The sequence below is a fragment of the Scyliorhinus torazame genome, chromosome 4 (assembly GCF_047496885.1).
Source record: "Scyliorhinus torazame isolate Kashiwa2021f chromosome 4, sScyTor2.1, whole genome shotgun sequence".
NCBI classification, from domain to species: domain Eukaryota; kingdom Metazoa; phylum Chordata; class Chondrichthyes; order Carcharhiniformes; family Scyliorhinidae; genus Scyliorhinus; species Scyliorhinus torazame.
The window spans coordinates 195,633,574-195,659,013 of NC_092710.1; the positions used below are offsets into that span (position 1 = coordinate 195,633,574).

General features: G+C 45.7%; 1 protein-coding gene across 3 annotated transcripts in view; it reads left to right on the plus strand.

Moving 5' to 3' along the window:
* Positions 1-24,408, plus strand: part of fndc4b (fibronectin type III domain containing 4b) — a 330,788-nt gene extending 306,380 nt beyond the window's left edge. For 2 of the 3 annotated variants that reach the window (XM_072499056.1, XM_072499058.1), the window contains one exon: positions 1,883-24,408. In XM_072499056.1, the coding sequence (XP_072355157.1) occupies positions 1,883-1,924 (42 nt within the window). In that variant the 3' untranslated portion in view covers positions 1,925-24,408. The remainder of the gene's footprint in view (positions 1-1,882) is intronic. The other variant, XM_072499057.1, reaches the window with a different exon arrangement.
* Positions 24,409-25,440: the final 1,032 nt, after the last annotated feature.

Genomic DNA, 25,440 nt, shown 5'->3' on the forward strand with positions numbered 1-25,440 from the left:
TTAGCCAGCGCCTGCACAATATGCCCCAGGCCTTGGACATAGCCAAAACTGTCACCCCCAATGCCTCCACCACGGCACCCGTGCGGTGTTGGCCTGGGTGGCATGCATTGTCGGCAAAGCCTCCTGTTCCTGCACCTGATTGGACTCCTCCAACTGCACCTGCTGGATGTTCACCAAAAACCCCTCATGTAGTCCCTGGCTCTGGGACTGCATCTCCACGATTGATGGGACTGTCTGTTCCAGAAGCCTGAAACCCGTCTGAACGGCAGCTACTTCCTGGGATCAGCCCGCCCTCTGACCGTTCACCTCCTCGAGTTCACCGCTACCTGTTGTACCAGAGCAGCTGTGTGGTGTGCACCAGATAGTGTCCCAGGAACCTCTTCACTAACATGCCCAACTGAGGTGAGTGTCTCTGGGATGGTGAAGGGTGTTGGAGACAGCTGTGACGGGAAATCACTGTCATCTTCCCGACTCGAGCTGCGGGGTCTCCTGAGTCTTGGGTGGAGGGCTGATGTCCAAACTGCTTCCTCACCGCTGCTCGGCTCACGGAGGGGCACTGACTGGGGACGGGGGTTCGCCAGATGGGCCCGCCCCATCTCCAGAAGGTCCTGTAAGACACAAGACGAGATGCATGGTTAGGCCGGGGGCGGGGGGGGGGGGGGGGGGGGGGGGGCAGGGGGCAGGGGGGGGGTGGAACCTCAACTAAGCAAGGTGTCACTTCCTCTCCCACGGCAGACCTCCACCTCGACAACCTCCCTTTCCTCCGGGCCACCGACCATGTACACGGCCCTCTGCTCTGCCATGGTTAGGCGCCGCAGATCTGGTGGTTCCCCCACCTGTCTTCTCCCACTCCCGGCGGTTGATCGCAGCCTGGGGGCAGGGCGAAACAGAGAATGACAGTGTTAGACAGTCCAACGCATGCAGCCTACAGGGTGGGTAGCTGGTGGCCTCAGTGGTCAGAACACCCAGCTCTGGCGGCCAGTATGGGTGTCGGTGTGTGGTGCAGGGTGGGGGTTCTGACACCCTCCGGTTAGGGGGGGTATAGAGTCACAGGTGTGTGGGACGGGGTTTAGTGCCAGGGGCACCGTGCAGCCTACTCACCCTGGCTGCCCTGAGGAAGTCATGCAGTGTTTATGGCACTGCTGGCCGGTCCGGACTATGTTGGCCATGCCACTGACCGCCTCTGCCACCTGCGCCCAGGCATGATGAACGGCGGTGGCTGGCAGCCCCCTTCCTGGGCTGTGGTACAGGGTCATCCTCCTCTCCTCCACGGCATCCAGGAGGGTCTCAAAACTCTGCGTACCCGAAATCTGGGGCCGTGCGTCATACTGACATCTTGTTGGCTGGGATGGTGTGTGTGGGGAGTGCAGTGTGTATATGCGGCTGCAGCATATCAGCCTCGATTGTGTTCCACGTGGTGCCGGTGCTAGCCCCTTAACAGTAGCAGAATCGGTCCAGGTACGGCGCTGGCTTTGTGGTCGTGAAAGTCCATGAATTCTGCATTGGCGTCAATACTTAGTCTCAGAAACGGAGAATCCCACCCAGGATGTTTATAAGTAGAAATGACTTATGAAGGATGGAGGTAGCAAGAAGATTGTTCTGGGGAAGTGCAGGAACCTTTTCTGTTGCTTGTTTGCATAAGTAAACTGGGGCTGATATCTCAATTCTAAATGTGCAAATGAAACCATGTCACAGATTGTGTGATGCTTTCTAATGGGTTTTATTCCAACATTTTCTTCTCTAAATGTTTAAAAATGGTAAATGACTGAAGAATTTGCCTTCCTGTTAAGCATTTCATTCAAAGTGGATAATGAGCAGGCTACAAGAATGGTTAACATCCCAATATGTTTTAATTCTAATTTTATTTTTTTCTTGTTTTTAGTTCCAAAATAACACACCAGCAATTAACATCATTGAAGTTTGACTGCTGCAGTGCGGCACTGCAGATGGAGCAAGAATTCAGCAGACTGAAGGAATGTTGTGTAAACCTGATGAATCCATATTTTGCATTACTAACGTCAGTTCTTTATGCCTGAAAGCATGTCATAGCCAAGACTTTCTTCCCTCAGAGACACCTGCATGGAGACTGAAGCCGTGCATGCAGGATTCCTTCTTCAGCACAAAGGGCCACCAAAGGTGACCTGTGTGGATATTTGTCCAGGATCCAGGGACATGCAATAATAATTAAGATCTACATGTTGCTCTGAAAATGTCAGAGCACCCTACTCCATAAAAATCCATTTTTCATTTGCTGGTTTACCAATAAGCAGATTCTGTGTAGGAGTGCAGTGGACCAACGTAGGGACTCAACACTCAGAAAGAGATCAGTTGTGAAACATTACGGTTCCAGATTTGTGGTCAGGGAATTTCCATGCGACCCATGGTTTGAACAGGTGAGGAAACACCTGTTTGCAGACTAAGAGGGTATTTTGTAAATGTGTCACTGAAACTCTAATGAAAGTGCTGTATCTATTCAGTTTGGAACACACTCTTTCGTTGAGATTCTAAAAGTCAAACCATAAAGAAGATACCATTTTTGCTGACATGGCAAAACATGACTGGATTAATTTTTTCATTATAGATTTACAGATTTTTTCATAGAATTTACAGTGCAGAAGGAGGCCATTCGGCCCATCGAGTCTGCACCGGCTCTTGGAAAGAGCACCCTATCCAAGCCCACACCTCCACCCTATCCCCATAACCCAGTAACCCCACCCGACACTAAGGGCAATTTTGGACACTAAGGGCAATTTATCATGGCCAATCTACCTAACCTGCACATCTTTGGACTGTGGGAGGAAACCGGAGCACCCGGAGGAAACCCACACACACACGGGGAGGATGTGCAGACTCCACACAGACAGCGACCCAAGCCAGGAATCGAACCCGGGACCCCGGCGCTGTGAAGCAATTGTGCTAACCACTATGCCACCGTACTGTGCTACCGTACTATGCTCCTTATACACCTATGACTGTGTGGCCAAATTCCCCTCCAACTCGATTTTCAAATTTGCTGATGACACCACCATAGTGGGTCGGATCTCAAACAATGACAGAGTACAGGAATGAGATGGAGAATCTGGTGAACTGGTGCAACGATAATAATCTCTCCCTCGATGTCAACAAAACGAAGGAGATTGTCAGCGACTTCAGGAAGCATAGTGGAGAACATGCCCCTATGTTTAAGGTATCGAAATAAACACACATTATGGAGTATCAGTTTTACTATGATTAATTACATTGAAGTAAAACAACATTTTTAATTACATTAATGTTCAGACCAGTATATTGAGTCACAATATTCCTGACAGGAAGATTAACTCTAATAGAGAAAAAGAGACCTTTCATCATTAATAGAGTTAGTGCTCCCATTTATAGCTAGCAACTGAGGTTATCCATTACAAAATATCACCTTGTGTAATAATGCAATTGTCATTAGAAATAGCAAAGTTGAATGAGAATAACATCACTACCTTCTGAATTGTTGGGGAGCTTGATGCTTTACAGTTAAAGAGGAAAGCCATTGAACTGTTCAAATGTTGCTCTGCAGAAGCAGAAATATTTTCATTTTAAAGGTAGAGTCAAAAACATCCTCTGCAAGCGATGAAATGTCTGACATTGGGAGTCATTGCGTTGCCTGTGGCAATGCAAAATAGTGTGACTGAAATAGCATTTCAAACTGGCACTGCATTTCTAAATAGTAACTATTATAATAAGTACGAAGTCTTACAACACCAGGTTAAAATCCAACAGGTTTGTTTCGATGTCACTAGCTTTCGGAGCGCTGCTCCTTCCTCAGGTGAATGAAGAGGTCTGTTCCAGAAACACATATATAGACAAATTCAAAGATCCCAAACAATGCTAGGAATGCGACCATTAGCAGGTGATTAAATCCTTACAGATCCAGAGATGGGGTAACCCCAGGTTAAAGAGGTGTGAATTGTATCAAGCCAGGACAGTTGGTAGGATTTCGCAGGCCAGATGGTGGGGATGAATGTAATGCGACATGAATCCCAGGTCCCGGCCAGGTCTACCTCCTCCTTCGTACTGTGCTCACCCCAGTCCAACGCCGACATCTCCACATCATATTATAATAAGTTAATACTATAAATTTAATTCTGTGATTTTGACTCTTTTTTTCATTGTCCTTATAAATGTGCTATTCTATGACAAGGAAGGAGCCCAGAACTCTTTTACATGTTATTTTGTAACAATGAGGTGAGTAGTTCCCTGGGGAACTTGTCCTCTGCTGGATCTTTCCCCTTACCCACTGATGTGCAAGTGACAACCTGTAAGTTGCACTTGTAGCTGACAGCATAGTTTAAATCGGAATGACACATGCACACCAATTTCCAATGACACCACAGTGAAATGCATTGAGTCATCTATGAAATGTGCCAACTCTAAATGCAGAAGCAAAAAATAGCATCATATTGTCTGTCTGGTCCACGGGATATTTAGTAACCCCTGGCTATGCCAGAAGATGTTTCCTCAAGTACAATCTCTGGTGGGTTTTTTTAATCTTCAGCACTCCCCACAGAAAATCATTGCTGGGGTGGATATTTAAATTCAGGAGGATGTGTTCTTGGCATGTGAAGGTTTCTGCTGAGTGCACTGCTTACGCATAATTTGTTTTTCAAATGTACTTTTATGAAGGTAATGCCTCTTTAAGGTTTTTCATCCTTTATTGATTCATTGAAGCATGGCCTTTGAAATAATACGATGAGAAGAATAATTCTTAAGTGTGTTTTTTACATAATCTCTTTTTGTGCTGGTTTGAACTGAGGTGTTAAGCTATTTAAAATGGTTGGATTAAAAGGAATTTAGTAAATTAATAATTTGCCCACCAATTTAATTTCAGACTAATGATTCTCACTGAAAGCAGCACTGTACTGATATAACTATACAAAAACCATAACTGGACCCATTTCTCAAGAAAAATTGCTCTCTGCAGCAATTATTAATTTTGAATTTGAAAACATCTCCAAAGGGGGAATTTTAAGACAAAAGTTTCCAAAACCCTGCACCACTGGCGATCAAGATGTTGCCAGTGTGCTGCCACCCATTGAAATCAATGGGCAGGAAAATTGAAAGCCATTCATCTGTCTGCCAGAGCTCACCAGTGGCACAGGTCATGGAAAACATTGGGCGCGATTCTCCGCTCCCGCGACTAAGTGCCCACGCCGTCGAGGTTCACGACAGCCCGAAACGGCCCCGCTCTCAACCGATTCAGGGCCTGAAAATGGGCTAGGATCAGGGCCGCGAGAAATTCGGGGGCGTGTCGTGAAAGCAGCGTCGTCAGCGCGCGCCGGGCATTGGCACCGCAGAAAAGCAGCGCCGCGTCATCCGCCGCGTCATCCGCCACGTAACTGGCGTCACCCGCACCTGCGCGGTTGCCGTCCTTCCCGAGGCCCCCCCGCAAGAAGATGTTGGATGGATCTTGCGGGGCGTGGAGGAAAGGAGGTCCTCCTTCAGAGAGGCCAGCCCGCCGTCGCGGGCCAGACCTCTTTTGAGTCCTACCCCGGCGAAAGAACCCCCCCTCGCCCCCACACAGGCCCCCCCCCCAGCGTTCCCGCGCTGTTCCCGCCGGCAGCGACTAGGTGTGGATGGCCGGTTGGCCCATCCAGGCCGGAGAATAGTGGGTGTAGCAGAGAATCGCCATTTTGGCTGTCCCGGGCGATTCTCTGGCCTGCGCCACGCAGAACTCAATGGGGCCATTCTCGCCGCTTGGGTGAATCACGGGAGGGCGTTGGACCGGCGTCGTGGGGAAAAATGGCGCGCCAGGCAATTCTCCCAACAGGCGTGGGAGCGGAGAATTGCGCCCATTGTCTCTATTTTAAGGTGATAAGGACACTCATGTGAGTAATGAAAATGTCACATTATTAAATGGGGTATGGAAAATCTTCTTCGGGTATGGCATAGATTCACTCTAGACTTTATTGTTGCTAACCTCACCACAACTAACTCCTAAACATATACTGTAATATTCAAAATTGCAGAGCTCTACACTGAACATTGAGAGCACCAAGAATCAGGGGCGAAATTCTCCCCCAACGGCGGGATGTCCGCCGACTGGCGCCAAAGACGGCGCCAATCAGACGGGCATCGCGCCGGCCCAAAGGTGCGGAATGCTCCGCATCTTTGGCGGCCTAGCCCCAACATTGAGGGGCTAGGCCGACGCCGGAGGGATTTCCCCCCCGCCAGCTGGCGGAAATGGCGTTTGTTGCCCCGCCAGCTGGCGCGGAAATGCAGCGCATGCGCGGGAGCGTCAGCTGCCGTTGTCAGTTTCCCGCGCATGCGCAGTGGGGAGAGTCTCTTCCGCCTCCGCCATGGTGGAGGCCGTGGCGGAGGCGGAAGGGAAAGAGTGCCCCCACGGCACAGGCCCGCCCGCGGATCGGTGGGCCCCGATCGTGGGCCAGGCTACCGTGGGGGCACCCCCTGGAGTCAGATCGCCACGCCGCCTGGTCCCGCCGGTAAATACCAGGTTTGATTTACGCCGGCGGGACAGGCAATTTCTGGGCGGGACTTCGGCCCATCCGGGCCGGAGAATTGAACGGGGGGTCCCGCCAACCGGCGCGGCCCGATTCCCGCCCCCGCCCAATCTCCGGTACCGGAGACTTCGGCGGGGGCGGGATTCATGGCGGCCAACGGCCATTCTCCGACCCGGCGGGGGGTCGGAAAATGACGTCCCAGGTGTGCTGATCTCTCTGCCTAATCTTCCAGTGTGCAATCCCATTGAGCGAGATTACAGATGAGAGCAGAGCCTCACATTTTCCTATAGTATCTTCAAGTAAGTCCCATTCATTAGTCTCATCGCCTCCATGTATGAATTCTAAATGTTTGCTTTAATTGAAGGTTGTTTTTGAATACGATTATTGAAGAATCTGGGTAGTGCCTATCTAAAAAATTTCTAGTCTTCCATACGAGAAAAGATAAGGGGCGAAATTCTCCCCCAACGGCAGGATGCCCGCCGACTGGCGCCAAAGCCGGCGCAAATCAGATGGGCATCGCGCCGGCAAAAAGGTGCGGAACTCTCCGCATCTTTGGTGGCCTAGCCCCAACATTGAGGGGCTAGGCCGACGCCGGAGGGAGTTCCGCCCCGCCAGCTGGCGGAAATGGCGTTTGTTGCCCCGCCAGCTGGCACGGAAATGCGGCGCATGCGCGGGAGCGTCAACGGCCGCTGTCAGTTTCCCAGCGCATGCGCGGGAGCGTCAGCGGCCGCTGTCAGTTTCCCGCGCATGCGCAGTGGGGAGAGTCACTTCCGCCTCCGCCATGGTGGAGACCGTGGCGGAGGCGGAAGGGAAAGAGTGCCCCCACGGCACAGGCCCGCCCGCGGATTAATGGGCCCCGATCGCGGGCCAGGCCACCATGGGGGCACCCCCCGGGGTCAGATCGCCCCGCGCCCCCCCCAGGACCCCGGAGCCCGCCCACGCCGCCTGGTCCCGCCGGTAAATACCAGGTTTGATTTACGTCGGCAGGACAGGCAATTCCTGGGCGGGACTTCGGCCCATCCGGGCCGGAGAATCCAGCGGGGGGTCCCGCCAACCGGCGCGGCCGGATTCCCGCCCCCGCCCAATCTCCGGGAGCGGAGACTTCGGCGGGGGCGGGATTCACGGCGGCCAACGGCCATTCTCCGACCCGGCGGGGGGTCGGAGAATGACGCCCATGGTCCCTGAACTTCCAGAGGGATTTCTGTCTTCAGCCATTTATGACATTTCTAGAGAGAGTTCTACCAGAAATATGATGGGCAACCAATGGTTGCCACATGGAATATCCAGACTAGGTTATTTAGAAATCAGAATGGTAAATGTATTGTGCCTTTTGAAAAGTATCAAGATCTTGCAAATGAATTAGACAGTACTGTGCTCAAAATTGAGAGGTCCTCAACGGGCTAAATAGACATCTCGCTACACACATAATCCACAAAATTGGATTAACATATAGTTTATTTCTTGTGCCGGTTAGATATCACATGTATTGAAAATACCTTCCGTTTGAATTTCCTTTTGTTTTTAGTCATATATTAAATTCTACATTTCTTTCTGGAGTTGAAAGTTAGAGTACATCTCATGTAATAGTTACAAGTGCTTTAGTTCAAGGGTTTTATATAGACGTAACAGGTGGGACTACCTGTCTGTGGTGTTTGTGTTTATGATTTGCATCAAACTCAGACCAGCTCAAAAAGGTTAACATTTGTTTCATTTTCATTTTCACTGTCAGATGTTTTCAGCTCCATCCATATTTTATCCTCAAAAGGGATTTCCAGCAATCAGTCTTCATATCTGGTTAAAAAATCTATTTCCCAATATACATTACTTGTTCTTAATATACCTGAATATGATCAAAGTAATGGTATTAATGGCATTTAGAAGCCTTTGTAATATCAGTGTCAAACCACAAAGTGATCCCAGTTATCCACATTTCCTAACTTGGACTGACCGTGCTCAGTTCAGCTTAACTGTCCCCGTTTACTACTTTTGGAATAAAATCCAGGGCCCAACCAGTAATCATGACAGGATCATGCTTACTCTGGCAAACTGTCTGAGGTTCGGGGGTGGTTCTGTCTTTTGCACGGTGATGCCAGGCACTTGTATCATGAGTGGAGCATCTGAACGTCCATCCGCCTCAATATTCTGTTGTAGTCACCGGAATGATATTAAATCCTCTCCTCAGCCAAGGAACAATATAGTGTGCACCTGTGGCTCTTTTTCTAAAAGGGCTGATTGGAAACAACAAAAAACAAATTTACTTTTCTATTCTTCTAGGATTGCAACCATGATTCTGACTTGAACTCCTCCAGGTCACTTCACTGCTCACCATGTAAAGGGTCAGGAGGCAATCGTAGCTCTCATTAGGCCCAACACAATCTCCAAAAGCCAAACAGGATACAGGGTGAACAACCCAAACTATTTTCCACCTTTTCTGTCACACATCTGCTAAAATTATGGTGGATCTGTAAACTAAAAGGATAGAATATTCAGCTCTCACAATAGTTGTTTCTACTTCGAATGCTCTGCCGGACTGCTGTAAACCTCAAAGCACTGATAATCTCATTGGGATGTCTGCAACCCTGTCAATCTCAGAAGCAGTTTGGAAGCGTGGAGTCAATGGAGATAAAAATCTGAAGAGATTAAAAAATGGGCTGCTGGCTGTCACCCATTTTACCCAATCCTTCAATGTCATGGGTCTACCCTGTCAGTGCATAAAATGCTGGCTAGTTCTACAGTTAGTTCTAAAGCACTTTAGAATCTGAAACCCGTTTCAGAATTCTTTAACTAAGTCCTTTGGTAATAGATGCACACTGCAGTGGTCACAGAATTCTGTTCCAGTATTGCGATGGAGAAGTACAACTGAACTGTGTTATGGGCCAGGGTTCAGAGAACCCCAAAGTGTATCATTGGAGTTCACCTGAACCACACCTTTTAATAGATTGTGGAAATCGGCTCGGGGAGCACCCGGCCCACTCTACAGGTGTGGTGCAGCAGAAATGGAAAAGTATTTTTTAAAAGCAAAACAATGTTTATTCTATGAACTCAAGTTAACCTTTTTAAAACATACAGTGAACATCTTAGCAACCATCAATTCAAATACAACCCCCAAAGAATACAACACTAAGTAATCCTTAATAACTTCCCAAACAACATCCAGAAGACAAAAGAAACACTTTTTAACAGAAGCACATTAGGTTTACATTCACTACTGAGAACATTTATAATTCTGAATTCACCAAATGACCAATAGATAGTCTTTTCATGGCAGAGAGATCAACAGTACACCTGCTCTGTCTGGCTTCAGCTCCAACACTGAAAATGAAACCAAAAACACACCCTGCAGCAAACAGCCTAAAACGAAAGTAAAAAGCTGACAGACAGCCCAGCTCCACCCACACTCTGACATCACTGATAAACACCCATTTCTTAAAAGTACATTTCTTAAACACCCATTTCTTAAAGGTACTCTCACATGACAACTGACTAAATTTTAAAAAATCCTTATTACCTAGATTACCCTTTGCTTAATAGGAAGTAGAGGCCAGGGACTAGACATCCCAGCAACATCATTGTGTTGTCAAAAGTGTAAGCATAGAGCTTCAATTCACAAGTCTGACCTCACCGAGACTTCTATCCCAAATCCCAGGAACAGGGCCAAATTAATATTAAGACTGCACACCGATATTCACTCTTCCATGATGACGGAGTTATTGGGGAATGGTAACCTGAGGAATTATATCAGAACATGAGTTATTGAATGGGCGGAATTCAGTCAGGATTCTCTTTTCCTGCCGGCAGCGCACCCCTGCCAGTGTGTTTCCCAGCTGCATGGGGTGGTTTCAATGGAAATCGCATTGACAAATGGCGGAGGTAGTGAATCCCAGCCCCACCAAATGGCGTGCTGCCATGAAACACATGTGGCTGGATAGGGTCCAGCGATAGGTGGAGATTGATAAAGATGTAACGGACAGAAAGACAAAAGGAATGCAAATGGTGTGATTAAGGCTAAGAAGGGCGCTAACAGTGGCACATAAAGAGATTAGAATGTGTTAATGGCAGAACAAAGATGAACAGTGTGTCAAGGAGCAACTAGGAACAGGAAATAGGTGGCTCGAGTGGGGTGGTGGGGAGGGGGACAATGATGAGGGAAAGACAGATCAATGGAAGAACTGAAAATGAATTGATAGAAATAAAAATGGAGTGAAGGTGAAGGAGAGAGTTCACAGTGTGAAGTTATTGAACTCAGTGTTAAGTCCGGAAGGCTGTAACGTGCCTAATCAGAAGATGAGGTGCTGGTCCTCCAGTTTGACCTGGGCTTCACTGGAGCATTGCAGCAGGCCAAGGATGGTCATATGGACATGAGAGCAGGATGGTGAGTTGCGATGGCAAGCGACAGGAAGACTTGCAGATGGACTGACGGTGTTCTGACAAGCAGTCACTGAGTTTGTGTTTAGTCTGTCCAATGTAGGGTAGACCGCATTGGGAACAGCAAATACAATAGACCAGACTGAAAGAGGTGGACGTGAAGCACACATCTTTGTTAATCCCCGCCTATCGCTGGCCCCCTATCGAGCCTCAGCGCTCACCCCCACCTCCCACAACAGTATAAATCCGACCCGATTCCCAGTTCTCTCCAGCTTTGACAAAGAGTTATCCAGACATGAATGTTAGCTCCATTCTCACTCAGATGCTGTCAGACCTGCTGCGATTGCCCAGTATTTTTGTTTCAGATTTCAGCATCCATAGTAATTTGCTTTTACTCACTCAAAACATCTTTTCAGTCACAAAAATGCCCATCGACCATTATCTTTTGCTTTCTGCCACTGAGTTGATTTTCGATTCAACTTGCCCTTGGTTCAACTTTGATTCAACTGCTTGCTTTTCTGACAAATCTAACATGTGCGACCTTGTCAAAATCCATGTACACTCCATCAACTCTCCTTGTCACCTCCTCAGGAAAATCAATCAAATTAGTCAGTTTATCAGTTTTACGTAATTAAAACCAAAAGAATTGGAAGATCTTGGGCGCGATTCAAGGGAATATTAAGTGTCATTTCAGGAGGGTTTGCTGGGAGTTTCTCCCCAGCTCTATGCACCACCACTGTCTAACCACACTTAGTCACGTTTTTGGGCCTGTGGAGTTTCTCTCCTGGCTCGCCCACACTTGGATTTTCTTTCATCACTTGGGAACTGAACCCGCTGGCCAGACCGGCTCCTCAGAGATCAGACCACCATATTTGAAAGGGTGCCCCGATCTCTAAGTGAGCTTGAGGGTCCCCATCCCCCATCCCCCACCTATGGGCAATGTCACCCCCGCCATACACATGGACATTACCCCACACCCACACCCTCCCTCCCAAGTGAGAACACCCCACTATGGGTTTACAGTGGGCCTCCCCTTTTCAGGCCTACCCAAGCCCCCTTACATCCACCCCCCCCCATTCAGGACACCCATCCATCAGCCCCAACCTTCCATAAGCCCCTTCATACTTCCCTTCCTCCATCCTTTCATGGCCATGGCCCCCCTCAGGCCCTGACCCTTGGCAGTGCCACCTTGGTACTGCCACCCTGGCTGTGCTCCTTTCAATCTGGCAGTGCCACCTTGGCAGTGCCAAGCTGCCTGGGTGCCACCCTGCCCTGTCCCTGATCATCCAGCGGCCTCAAATGACCTGGCTTATCCCCCAGCTGTCGTTCCGCCTTGTCCACGTTTGTTTTGTCCAGTACTAAATTGGTGCCCGGTCGGAGTCTTCTTCGGGATGCCGACAGATGCTGGGAGCCGGTTAGATCCAGCATGGTTAAGTGATTCTTAAACTCACTTAACCGTGCGAGACTGGGTCCTGGGGCAGGACCCAGATCACGGCATCTCACGAGATCTGGTTAGATCTCGCAAGGCATTGCAGCCATCGGGGATCCCGGGGAGACCTTTCTTGGCATTTGCCGCCGCACCGCGCTCTAATTTCAGCGGGACGCAGCTGGTAGATCGCACCCCTCATGTTACAACAGCTGGTTAGTACTTTGGAAATTGACCCTCATATTTGATGCAGGATTTCTAACTGTCTCCTCTCCAAGTAGCAATGCGAAAATGAGAAAAAGTGGTCGATTTGCAGGCTCCTGAATTGTGGTTTCTCTCATGTGGAGAAAACCATGGGGTAGTAAAATGCAGATTGACTGAACTGCTGCATGTTTCCATCACTTTCTGTTTTTGTTTCACATTATAAACATTTGCAGTTTTTAAAATGCTAAACATTGTTCTGTCACTCACTGGTAGAAACTAAAACTATTTTGGATAATTTGTCCACTTGTGCACCATAATTTCCGTCCAGGAAGCCCAAGAAAATGGCTTAAATTGTTTCTGCATCACTTTTCTAAGAGTTCCGCTGAAGTTACAGCAGATACACAAGAGATGCCCCATAGAAACAGGGAAAGGCCATTCATAGAACATACAGTGCAGAAGGACGCCATTCGGCCCATCGAGTCTGCACTGACCCACTTAAGCCCTCACTTACACCCTATCCCCGTAACCCAATAACCCATCCTAACCTTTTTGGTCACTAAGGGCAATTTAGAATGGCTAATCCACCTAACCTGCACGTCATTGGACTGTGGGAGGAAACCAGAGGTCCCGGAGGAAACCCACGCAGACACGGGGAGAATGTGCAGACTCCTCACAGACAGTGACCCAGCGGAGAATCGAACCTGGGACCCTGGCGCTGTGAAGCCACAGTGCTATTCATTTGTGCTACCGTGCTGCCCTTAATTCAGACCATCAAGACCGTCCTTAGAGTGATAGTGGTTAGAGTGTGGAATTGACTGCCTGCTGTGATAGTGGAGTCGGACACTTTAGGAACATTCAAGTGATTATTGGATAGACACATGGAGCACACCAGAATGACAGGGAGTGGGATAGCTTGATCTTGATTTCGGACAAAGCTCGGCACAACATCGAGGGCCGAAGGGCCTGTTCTGTGCTGTACTGTTCTATGTTCTAGCATTTTGTTAGTCAATTACATTCCAGCAAAACCAGAAACCTGGTCACACAAGACCTTTCGCCAACTGCTTTCAAGGCATTTGATGGCGGAGAGAGGAGAGATAGGATTCCCTATCATACTCCTGAGGGTCTGACATGGTCCAGGTAAATAATAGAGAAACATGGGATGTACCAACCAGCTTGCTTGATCGTTCCACTACTGTGCTCAAACTGCGTTCTGACATTCAGTCTTGGATGTGCCACAATTTCCTGAATTAAATATTGCTCCCTGCCATAAACTCTGCATCCTTGCCACTAATTCTGATCCTTACTCCACCACCATGTCAAGTTAAACCAAACTATTTGCGACCTGTGGGTCCTGTTCACTACTGAGCTGAGCTTCAGATGCCATGGAGGAGAAATTAATTGACATAACTCCGCATTAAGTAGCACCATGGATTTACACAGTATCCCTCATTGATGAATACCGCACAGGCTGCGCAGATAGTGGCTGTTGCACAGCATAATTTCTGGAAACTAAATGAAGTCTGTGAAGCACCACCAGAAGTGCTACACAAATAAACTTCACCCCTATATCCTGCCTGACACAAAGATCAGCTACTTGATCTCTGTAAAATCATTTAACAGCTCCCCTTGCCTCAAATTGTTTGCTGCTGAAATTCTGATCTGTGCCTGTCACTTCTAGAATCCACTATCCAATGTTCTGTTTTTACTCATTTAAATAAATGGAAATTAAATTATTTTCCATATATAAATCTTGCATTGTCTGTGCTGATGCGTAATATTTTAATTATTACAGTGTCCATGTCATTAAATCTTAAATTGCCAGAACTAATATTTAATTCATATATCTAAAACTTACAATACCCGAGTTGGTATTTCAAATATTAAATCTTACATTGCCAATGTTGGTATTTCATCTTTCAAATTTCACATTACCAAGACTTGATTTTAATATTTCAAATCATAAATTGCCTGTTGTGATAGTGTCAGAGCCAATATTTAATGTTTTGAATCTTACATTTCCCATCACAATATTAAAGTTTACATTGCCGGAGCTGATTTTTCATATTTTAAATCTTACATTGGTTATTCTGTTATTTAATAATTTAAATCTTATATTGTTCATGATGATACTTTAAGATTTTTTTCACTGTTTGCCTGGCTTTAGCTTCACTTTTGTACTTCTTCTCCTTTCGTGTTTTTTTTAATAATAACTTTGCAAAACTTTAGGAATGCAAAGGTTCATTGCAAAACAGAAGGAGGTCTAGTTGACGTATGTCTCTATTAGTGACTTAAGTATATTATATGACAGAAACAGGCAGCAGTCAGTACAGTTTGACAGGGAGAAAGCCTGGAATTAGTTACCTTTCTGACTGAGGAACTAGTTGCTACTCTTTTTCAAAATCTAGGAACTGATTGTGGGAGAAGCAAGAAGCAAAGTGTGATTGTTGGAGAATGAGGATTTAAGACACCTTTCACCTTCCAATTATAGAGCTTTGTTAGGAGATGGTCCAGACAATGAGTTAGTGATATTGTAGATGCCTACTGGGTTGTACTCAACCCTCTGTAATATATTTATAATTTTCTGAGGGTTGGTTAGCTCAGTTGGCTGGACAACTGGCTTGTGATACAGAGCAACACCAACAACGGGAGTTCAATTCCCGTACCGGATGAGATGTGGTGACCCTCAGGCTAAATCGCCACCAGTCAGCTCTCAAAGGGGATGGTCCTCTGGGATTATATAAAAAACGTGAAAATTTTCTAATACCTTGTGCAAAATGCATCCATGTACAAGTAAAATTGCAATATAAGAAACAGATATATTCGAATAGGATGATACATTATCTGAAAAAGGAACATTTGCAGGGCAACTGGGAGGAAGTAGAGCAGGGGCATTAGGTAAATGCCCCTTCAGAGGGCTAGCAGCGACACATTGGGCCAAAGGACTTCCTTCTGTGCTGTGACTATTCTGTTTAATCTTATATTTCTATATAATTATTACAACATATAAATTCATAGGTTTGATATAGAGGAATAAGATCAAATGGACTAGTTATAAATGAGAGAAAGAGTGAAGTCAAGTAAATAACTACCATTATTAATATTACTATCAAAAAAAGTTGTACAGGCAGAGGCTCTTTTCTCCAGGAAGAGAAGGCTGACAGTTCAGACATCTTTAAAACTCTAATAGATAGACATGAGGATGATGTTTCCACTTGGGGGCTGTTCAAAGCTAGAGGTCATAAATATAATATTGGGCAGGATTTTCCAGCCCCGCCGACGACTGGGATCGTCCAGTCCCTCAGAAAGTCAATGGAGGTTTGGCTGGGCTGTCGAATATCCCGTGGCGGGTCTCACCTGACAGGGTCGGAAAATCCCAGCTAATGACTAATAAATGCAATAAGGAACTTGAAAGGTACTTCCTCACCCAGAGAATGTTTAGAGTGTGGAACAGACTAGCACATGGAGCAGTTGAGGTAATGGGTGCATCTGAGAGGAAGCTAAATAAGTACGTAAGGGACAAGAGTGTAGAAAGGCATATTGATCGCATTAGATAAAATAGTATGGGAGGAGGTTTGTGTGGAGCATAAACTAGCATAGACCAGTAGGTCTGAATGGCCTGTTTCTGTGCTGTAATTCAAGGTATTCTATACTGTGAAACTTAGTATCAAACAATAAACAATAATATATATAATTACAGATAGATATCTTTGTGTAAATGTGATGGAATATTGAACTTTGGGCTTCTGCTTTAGTCGTGTCAGCATCACAGACAAATGTCCGTATTCCACCAACATGTAAATGGGTAGTGCTAGCTAAACCAGGCATGGCCTGCTGAGATGATAGTCCAGATAATGAAAAATGTTAAATGGAAATAATCTAAAGATGTGTCGTGAAGATGTCAAGTGATAGGGCTGTGACTATTTCTTTTGAGAGCTTGTTCCATCATCGGACTGTCCTTGGGTGAAAAAAGGTTGTTGCTTCCCCTTCTTGGAAACAAATGGGACTCAATAATGAGGAGAGGAGTAGGGGTATGGGGGCAGATGGCACACTTTCCCCCGCACCCCCCCCTCCCCAAGAAACTACGTTGGTATAGAGCTGACATGCTCCAGGCAAACCAATCCTGTAGTCAGAAACCGTCGTCAGACAGAGTGAGATCTGAGTGTAGCTGGGTAGGCTGCTGATTTAGGCGCCTCCACCTCACATATTATGGGGGTGAGCTCAGGGGTTGGGAAGGAATGTTTTGGGATGGGTACCTACCCCATTTTACGTGCCCCCACCCGCAGGAAACACACCTGCCAGGGGCACGTACAATCAGCCCAAGATCTTTATTCAGTGTGGATGACTACCTAGTGTTTTGTCATTCACACAGGGCACCAGGAAATTGCTTCGGTCAGTTCCCACTACTCCATTCCATAGTTTATGGAACATGATAACTCTATTTTTATCACTCATTTGCTGTGGATTCTCATTCTAAATCTTTGATCAAGGATGTAACACGGGTGCATTTCCCATACCGATTCATGCAGAATTGCACTTTTTCTTTGGATCGTGGTCTCTTCAATTAAGCATATCACAGATTCTATCCAATTATAGTCAAGGTGTTCTTATAGCCTTTCTATTCACCAATCAGATGCAGAACTACTTTGTAGGACCTAATTCCAATTGGTTCCCTCCCTGAAATAGCCAGATATTCCACCATGACACTTCAGCATCCATCCGTACTATATACTTCCAAATACGAAACACATTAAAATTCAATAATTCAAAACAAAAATCATAAACTTACTAATCGCATCTTCTAATCACCTGAATAACACCTGAACAATACACCACCTCCTATATGGCCTGACATATAACCCCCAGACCTTTTCTCAGCTTTAGACCTTTACTAGCACACATCATCGCGTCCAGCAAAGCCCCTTTAACCATGGCCCATTCCAACTCCGAGCTGCACTGCAGAAGACATGTCCAGCAAACCAAGGCATTCACCCAGACCATCTTGAAATTTCCCCTCTCCTTTCACTTCACTGACTGCTCCTTCCTCCATCTTAATTAGCCACTCTCCATACTTTTCCCTCAATACTCAGAAATGTTATCTCTATCCTCAGCACTAACTGGTCCTACTATATTCCAAATCCCCCTCATCCCCAGATGTTTGTAATACTAACTGCTTGTCACCCAGCCTTTAGCTTCTCCCTGCTCTCAAACTCTGTCCTACCTAATCTGGTCTGGAGACATGGGCGCGATCTAATAGAAAGGTTTCTAAGTGTCAGTTGTGATGGGTTTTGCTGTGAGTTTTCCGTCAGCTCTGTGGGTGGGTTTCCCACCGCTATCTAACCACACAATCACTTTTTTGAGCCCTGAACAGTTTCTCCCCGGTGAAGCCCAGATTTAGAATGATTTTTATCACTGGGAAACTGAACTCGCTGGTCACACCTGTTCCTTGTAGACCAGGCCACCATTTTGAAAGAGTGTCCCAATCTCGAAGAGGACTTGTGGACCCACCCCCCACCCCACGTACTATACGAGGGCATTACCCCACATTCCCCAAGTGATGGCACTTCATCAAGTTGCTGAGGGCCCACCTTCGACACCCCTTTTCTGCCCCCCCTTCCAGGAACACCACCCTTCACCCCGTAACCTTCCAGAGGCCTCTTCATAACCCCCATTCACCCTCCTGTCATGGGCATGGCACCGCAGGCCATGACCCTTGGCAATGCCACCCTGGCGTCTGGGCTCCTGGCTGCCAACCTGTCACTCTGGCAGTGCTCCTGCTGGCTTTGCAGAGAAAATCGGACACCTTGGCAGTGCCAGGGTGGCAATGCCAAGACGCCCACGTTCCAGGGGACGAGCCAGGTGGCCACCCTGCCCTATCCCCGACCTCCCAGAGGAAAACTGCAGGTAACAAAGAGAAGAAGAGAAAGTCAAAATCAAAGGGAAAATGTAGTAAAAGAGTACAAGGTAAAGAGAAATTAAAGAAAAAAACAAAGCTTGCAAGAGAAAGCAAAGGAGAAAAAAGTAAGGTAGAAGGTAGGAAATGCGAGGGAAGAGAAAGAAGGCAAGGACAATTTTCAAATGAAGATTAAGCTCCACTGGACAATTACTATTGACTCTTTCCTTCACCTCCTTGGTTTGTATTTTCAACTTTTATTCAGAAGCAACATTTAAGTTGGAATAAATATAAACTTTGAAACATTAAATCATGAGATAAATTGTAGGATTAAAATTTAAAAATTACAGCTAATCATAGTCACAATAGATTGTGGCTGGTGTCTTCTTCCCAGACACTGCCCATTCACTAATTGTCTTATTTCATGGTTCAGCCGTTGATCCCAAAGTTACTATTTAAGTCTCACACAGCATCTTTCAGTACTTCAACAAACTTCAGGGGCGAAATTCTCCGGTATCGGCACAGTGCCCGCCGACTGGCGCCCAAAACGGCCCAAATCAGTCGGGCATCGCGCCGCCCCAAAGGTGCGGAATGCTCCGCATCTTTGGGGGCCGAGCGCCAACCTTAAGGGGCTAGGCCGGCGCCGGACGAATTTCCGCCCCGCCAGCTGGCGGAAAAGGCCTTTGGTGCCCCGCCAGCTGGCGCGGAAATGACATCTCCGGGCGGCGCATGCGCGGGGGCATTAGCGGCCGCTGATGGCATTCCCGCGCATGCGCAGTGGAGGGAGTCTCTTCCGCCTCCACCATGGTGGAGACCGTGGCGAAGGCAGAAAGGAGAGAGTGCCCCCACGGCACAGGCCCACCCGCGGATCGGTGGGCCCCGATCGCGGGCCAGGCCACCGTGGGGGCACCCCCCGGGGCCAGATCGCCCGCGCCCCCCCCAGGACCCCGGAGCCCGCCCGCACCGCCTTGTCCCGCCGTTAAGGTAGGTGGTTTAATCTACGCCGGCGGGACAGGCATTTTAGCGGCGGGACTTCGGCCCATCCGGGCCAGAGAATCGCAGGGGGGGCGCCAACTGGCGCGGCGCGATTCCCGCCCCCGCCGAATATCCGGTGCCGGAGAATTCGGCAACCGGCGGGGGCGGGATTCACGCCAGCCCCCGGTGATTCTCCGACCCGGCGGGGGGTTCGAGAATCTCGCCCCAGATCACCTGGATGACAGCCAAATATGATAATTTTATTACAGCCAATGTACCCCCAATAATATATATTCCGATGTTGTTTATTCTGTTCCTTTGGCGATAATTCTTTCATCCATTGCATCTTTACCTTGCAGAAACCATTTCGAACTTTGGCACCTCCGTTATAATTTAGCAGAATTGCACAGAAGATTTATCAACATGCATGATCAAGTATACCTACCTATCCAGCATATATATAAACCTCTACCTCATCCCCAGTCATCAATAAGTCAATTATTTCAAACAGAAAAAGGAGTAACATGAGTAATATAGGGGTGGACGGTCAGAATGGTTTGAAATTAATTAAAGCCTTTATTTGTCGTTAGATCTACAATTTCTTAATCCTATTCATATTATTCCGCCAAATAAATGTTCAAGTACTATTGGAACACATTAATAAAAGAATCAATTGTGATGTTGTCATATCTAGCACAAAGGAAAATGGTTGTAATTGTTGGAGGTCAATCATATCAGTTCCAGGACACCATTTCAAGAGTTCATGGGGAGGTGGTGGTGTAATGGTGTTGCTGCTGGATGAGTTCACAGGTTCGAACCCAGATCCGAATACCACCATGTCAAATGATAGAATATAAATCCACTAAAAATGTGGAATTAGATTGAATGATGAAACCACTGTCAATTGTTCTAAAAACCCATCTAGTTCACCAGTGTGCTTTAGGAAATCTGCTATCTTTACCAGGTTTGACCTACATGTGACACAGAGCCATGTGCCTGAGTCTTAAAGGCCCTCAGTAAAGTGATGGAAGGGGTCATCAACAGCGCTATCACATGGCACTTGCTCAGCAATAATCTGCATTACAGATGCACAGTTTGGATTCTGCCATGGTCACTCAGCCTCTGGACCTCATTATATCCTTGGTTCATACATGGACAAAAGGGTTGAATGCCAAAGGTGAGGTGAGAATGACTACCCTTGACATCAAGGCAGCATGCAACCAAGTACAGCATCAAGGGGCCCTAGCAAAACTGGAATCAATAGGAATCGGGGGGGGGGACCCTCTGCTGGTTGGAATCATAGCTGCGCAAAGGAAAATGGTGGTGGCGGGAGGTCAATGGAGTTCCTAAGGGTAGTACCCTAGCCCAACCATCTTCAACTGCTTCATCAATGACCTGCCTTCCATCATACGATCTGAAATGGGGATGTTCATTGTTGACTGCACAATGTACAGTGCTATTCGCGACACCTCAGATACTGAAGCTGTCCGCTTCAAGATGCAGCAAGACCTGGATTCTGGCTTAGGCTGACAAGTGGCAAGTAACATTTGTGCCACACAAGTGCCAACAAGAGTGGATCTAATTATCGCCCCTTGACATTCAATGGCATTAAAATTGCTGAATTCCCCACTATCAACATCCTGGGGTAACCACTTCAGAAACTGAACTGGACTGGCCACATTAATACTGTGGCTACCAGAGCAGGTCAAAGGCTAGGAATCCTGTGGCGAGTAACTCACTTCCTGATTTGCCAAAGCCTGCCCACCATCTACAAAGCACAAGTCAAGAGTGTGATGGAATACCCTCCACTTGCCTGGATGCATGCATCACCAACACCACGTTCAACACCATTCAGGACAAAGCAGCCCTTTTGATTGCTCCCCTTCCAAAAACATTCAATCCCTCCACCACCAACCAACAGTGTTTCATCTACAAGATGATACACTGCAGGAACTCACCAAGGTTGCTTATGCAGTACCTTCCAACGCTACCATCTAGAAGGCCAAGAGCTGCAAATAATTGGGAACACCACCACCTGGAGGTTCCTCTCAAAGTCATTCACCTCCTTACTTGGAACCATATCGCTGTTCCTTCACTGCCATTGGGTCAAAATCCTGGAATTTCCTCCCTGACAGCACTGTGTACCTACACCTTAGGGGCCACAGTGATTCAAGAAGGTTGCTCACCACCACCTTCTGACGGACACCTATGGATGGGCAATAAATGCTGGTCTAGCCAGCGACACCCACATCCCATAAATAAATTAGAAACAAAAATACTTAACCAGCCTTTCAGTTCAAGGGAAATTATGGCTGGACAACAAATGCTGATACTTGCGAGCAACAACCATGTTATTAAGGAATTAAGAAAAATAAAGCATTTTTAAAGACCTATATCAAAAATACAAAACCAAAATGCTGCCAGTGTTGGAAATCTGAAATAAAAATTAATGCTGGAAATACTTTGCAAGCCGGAAGCACATGCGAAACACAGCGTGTTTTCCGGCAAGCTTTCAAGCAGTGGCAGCTTGACATTGGCCGCTAATGGGATCTTGCAGTCCTGCCAGAGTCTATAGTGTTTTACATGGCTTGCCAACCCCACCACCAGGGATCCCATTCCTGGAGGTCACCTTCGACAGAAGATCACGCAGGCAGGAAAGGCTGGAAAATCCCGCCTATAATTTTTCACGTCGATCACCTTTCAACACAACAGATTTGGTGTTGAAAGAGTGAAAACTTGAATGTTTCCCAAAGGCTTAGTGAATAAATAAGCTGCATGTTATTGTAGAGAAGTTATGTGGAACAGGAAGCTCAATTGGCTGATCTCAGCTGAAGTAGCAGTCGGAGTGCAAAAAAATAATTGGCTATTGCAACTATTTGGAAAGCATACATGGGGATTGGAAAAGAGAAAAATATTGCTTGACTGTGATACCATTTACAGCTTGCTGCTACTCATTATTTAAACTTGCAAACAGAAAATGACCACTTTGCCGAGGTACTGCAGTATGACTAGCTCCTAAGGAACTGTACCGCAGTATGAATCAACGCATTGTGAAGATACAGGGACGTAACTAGTGGAGAAGGAAGCAAACATTTTCTCGGTTGTAAAGCAGAGTTTGAAGGATACTACAGGGTCAAAAACCCTCCTGCCAATAGAAAAGCTTATGCCGGAGTACTAAATGGGAAACTGGTTGTGCTGACACTCTATTTTTAGCTAAAACTACTGGCAAGAGAACATATTGCATGGCCCACACACTTATCCTGAAGAAAATTACAATTGTAAAAGCTTGAAAGTGCAGGGATTGGGAGGGATCTATTATTTGAAGTTGATGGACTCATGGCTCCAGGATATGCAACAAATTACAGCTTGAGTGTAGAATGTGGCTGAGCTGTATTGATCTAGCATGTGTAAAGTCCATTGCGGCATGACATAGTAAAATGTGCATAAAGTTGGAAACTGTGCATAATGTTGGAAACTGTTTTAAATAAAAGCATTCTGCTAACTCAGAGGATTTGCCTGTATGGCACTGAAATGCTTAATTAATGGGCCCCATTCACAGGTTCACTGAACTGCTTTAAATATTCTGATCTTGGATTTGAAAGTGAAGAATAATTTGTGATTTTTTTTCCTGCATGCTGTAAGTCAACTGTATTTTTGTATGAGTCGTTCTGCTGAGCAATACGGGTTAATCACTTCAAGGGTTCTCCATCGAGGCCATGCCCCATCACTTTGAGGTGTAATTCCTTCAAGCTGATACTTTCACTGTATCACTGCAAGTCATCATAGGCACAAAGTTGGAAATCCTATGTTGCTAAACATTAAAATGAGCAACAGAAGGAATTTCAACCACCGCCATCTTCACCAGAGTAACTAGGGATAGGCAATAAAAACCAGCCTTGCCAGCATTAGCCACATCCTGAGGTTCTTTTAAATATCTTATTTTAACCACCAAACATTTGTCAGCATTCTTGATCCTTAAGGAGCAGTATATATTTTGAGAAGATCACTTTTGTTGTCCAATATATTCCATATAGATAGTAATATAGAGAAAAACATTTTTTAAAAAACAAAATGACACTGTTTGAAAGGAACATCAAATTAGCACTTTCATTGCCCCAGAGGGAAATGTGAAAATTAGCCGCACTGACAGACAATAGTATTTGTCTTTCTAAAGTGGGTCAGAAACTGGGTCAGCAAATGAATTATTTGAAAGGCACAGCCTTTATCAGCCCAGTCAATGTGTGTTGAAAAGGATGACGCAGTAGAGTTGACACAGTTGTTTAACTTTGCATTTTCACCTCTGGAACTGGGTCTGAATACAGCCCAGTCCAACAGGATGAAAGCTTCTACAGTCTACTGGATGTAAGCACCTCACATAAAATAGATTTGAGCATTCTCATCAGAGTTCTTAGTGAGGTCTGGACCCAAAGCAAAGAAATAGCATCCAATGTGGCATTAACTGGGACTAAACTGGCACATTCACTCAGGCAGGTTGCATGGATGACTGTGCAGGAAATAAATAAAATGCCATACTACTCCAGTAGGTTTCTCTTCTAAATGGATGTAGAAACATATTGTTAAGGTGGAGCAAAGAGTGACATGAGCATAATTGATTCTGACACCCAGTGCCCAGAAATTCACTGAAATTCACTGAATAAATATTAATGATAAAATTAACTGATAGATTATTAGAAGATAGAATCACAATATTAATTATTTTACTGCCAGCAATGCCAGGTTGGCATTGTAACCTGATTAATCAATTATGAAAAGTTGGTATATGTCTGAGTGACTTATTTGAATGTATAAGTTATATTTGTTGGCCTGGCCAATTCCACTTCTGGAGAATTCTACACTCTTTGGAGAAATCAAACAGAGCCGATTTCATCCAGAGGCAAAATGTAGAAGTGATTTTAATATTAAAAAGATACTTTTAATATTGCTTTTCTGTACTCCTAATATCTATGTGTAATTGAAATTGTAATTACCTGAGCTAAGAACTATTATAAATGTTAATTCCAAATTGTTTTATACAACTATATATAAACTAATAAAAGTATAACACATTTTACAAAGGGTCTTTTGATCTTTATTTGTGAAATAAAATTGTGATATTAAGCAATAAGATACAGTTACAGCCAATGTCGCAATTCTCAAATTCCTCATTCTACCAGTCCTAAAAGTCACGGTTTGACTAGAGGGGAGTATCCTTGGTGAACTGAAGGCAATATGCTTAATATTTTTTTAAATATAAACAGAATGACAGAATTTTGAATATAGTGTTCAAGTCTTACTGAAGAAATAATTATTGTTTTTCCAACATTGCTATTTGAGTCCAACCTATCTACATTGCATTCCATTAAAAGGGTGTTGAGAATGGTTACTTGAAATTGAATGGAGACTTGAAATTGCATCAATCTTGGTGAAGAATTAATGTATTTCAGCGAACATAAGCCAAATAACCTCATGTAAAATCAAAGTATAAAACAGATACAGGAGATAAAATCAGTCTTCACCTGACAGAAAATTCCAGAGACTGGACATCAATTCTGGCATTGTGAAGTTGGCCACACCCAAGCCATACTCTTCAAATGTCATTTATTCATTCATTATTCTGTAGAATTTATTGTAATGCATACAATCACTTTCTAAATATTTATTGCTTTTGCCATCCCTGTATTAAAGCTACAGAGAGCGCAAATCTGGAAATTTGGTAATTGCCAATCCCCTCGTAATTTAACTCTAGGATTCATCCCAGCAAATCTTTGCAACATTCTCTCCAAGACCAATATGCCTTTCCGAAAACTAGTTCTAACTTCTCTGTAACTATACTACTGAGTGCCAACCCCTCTGACCCTGAGAACCACTTGACCTACTGACTACCCCCCAACTAGCCGAATTCCTCGAATTTTCCATGACCCACCCTCCCCCTTAAACATACATCTGCCATCCTATCCTCTCACCCACTTATCTGCCACCTAATTCCCTCGCCTACTTATCTTCTCTCTGTAGCTTCTCAAAATGACTTTGGGACCTTTAAACTGACCAGATTATAGCTGCTTGTGCTGTATAAAGGGGGGATAGGTTAG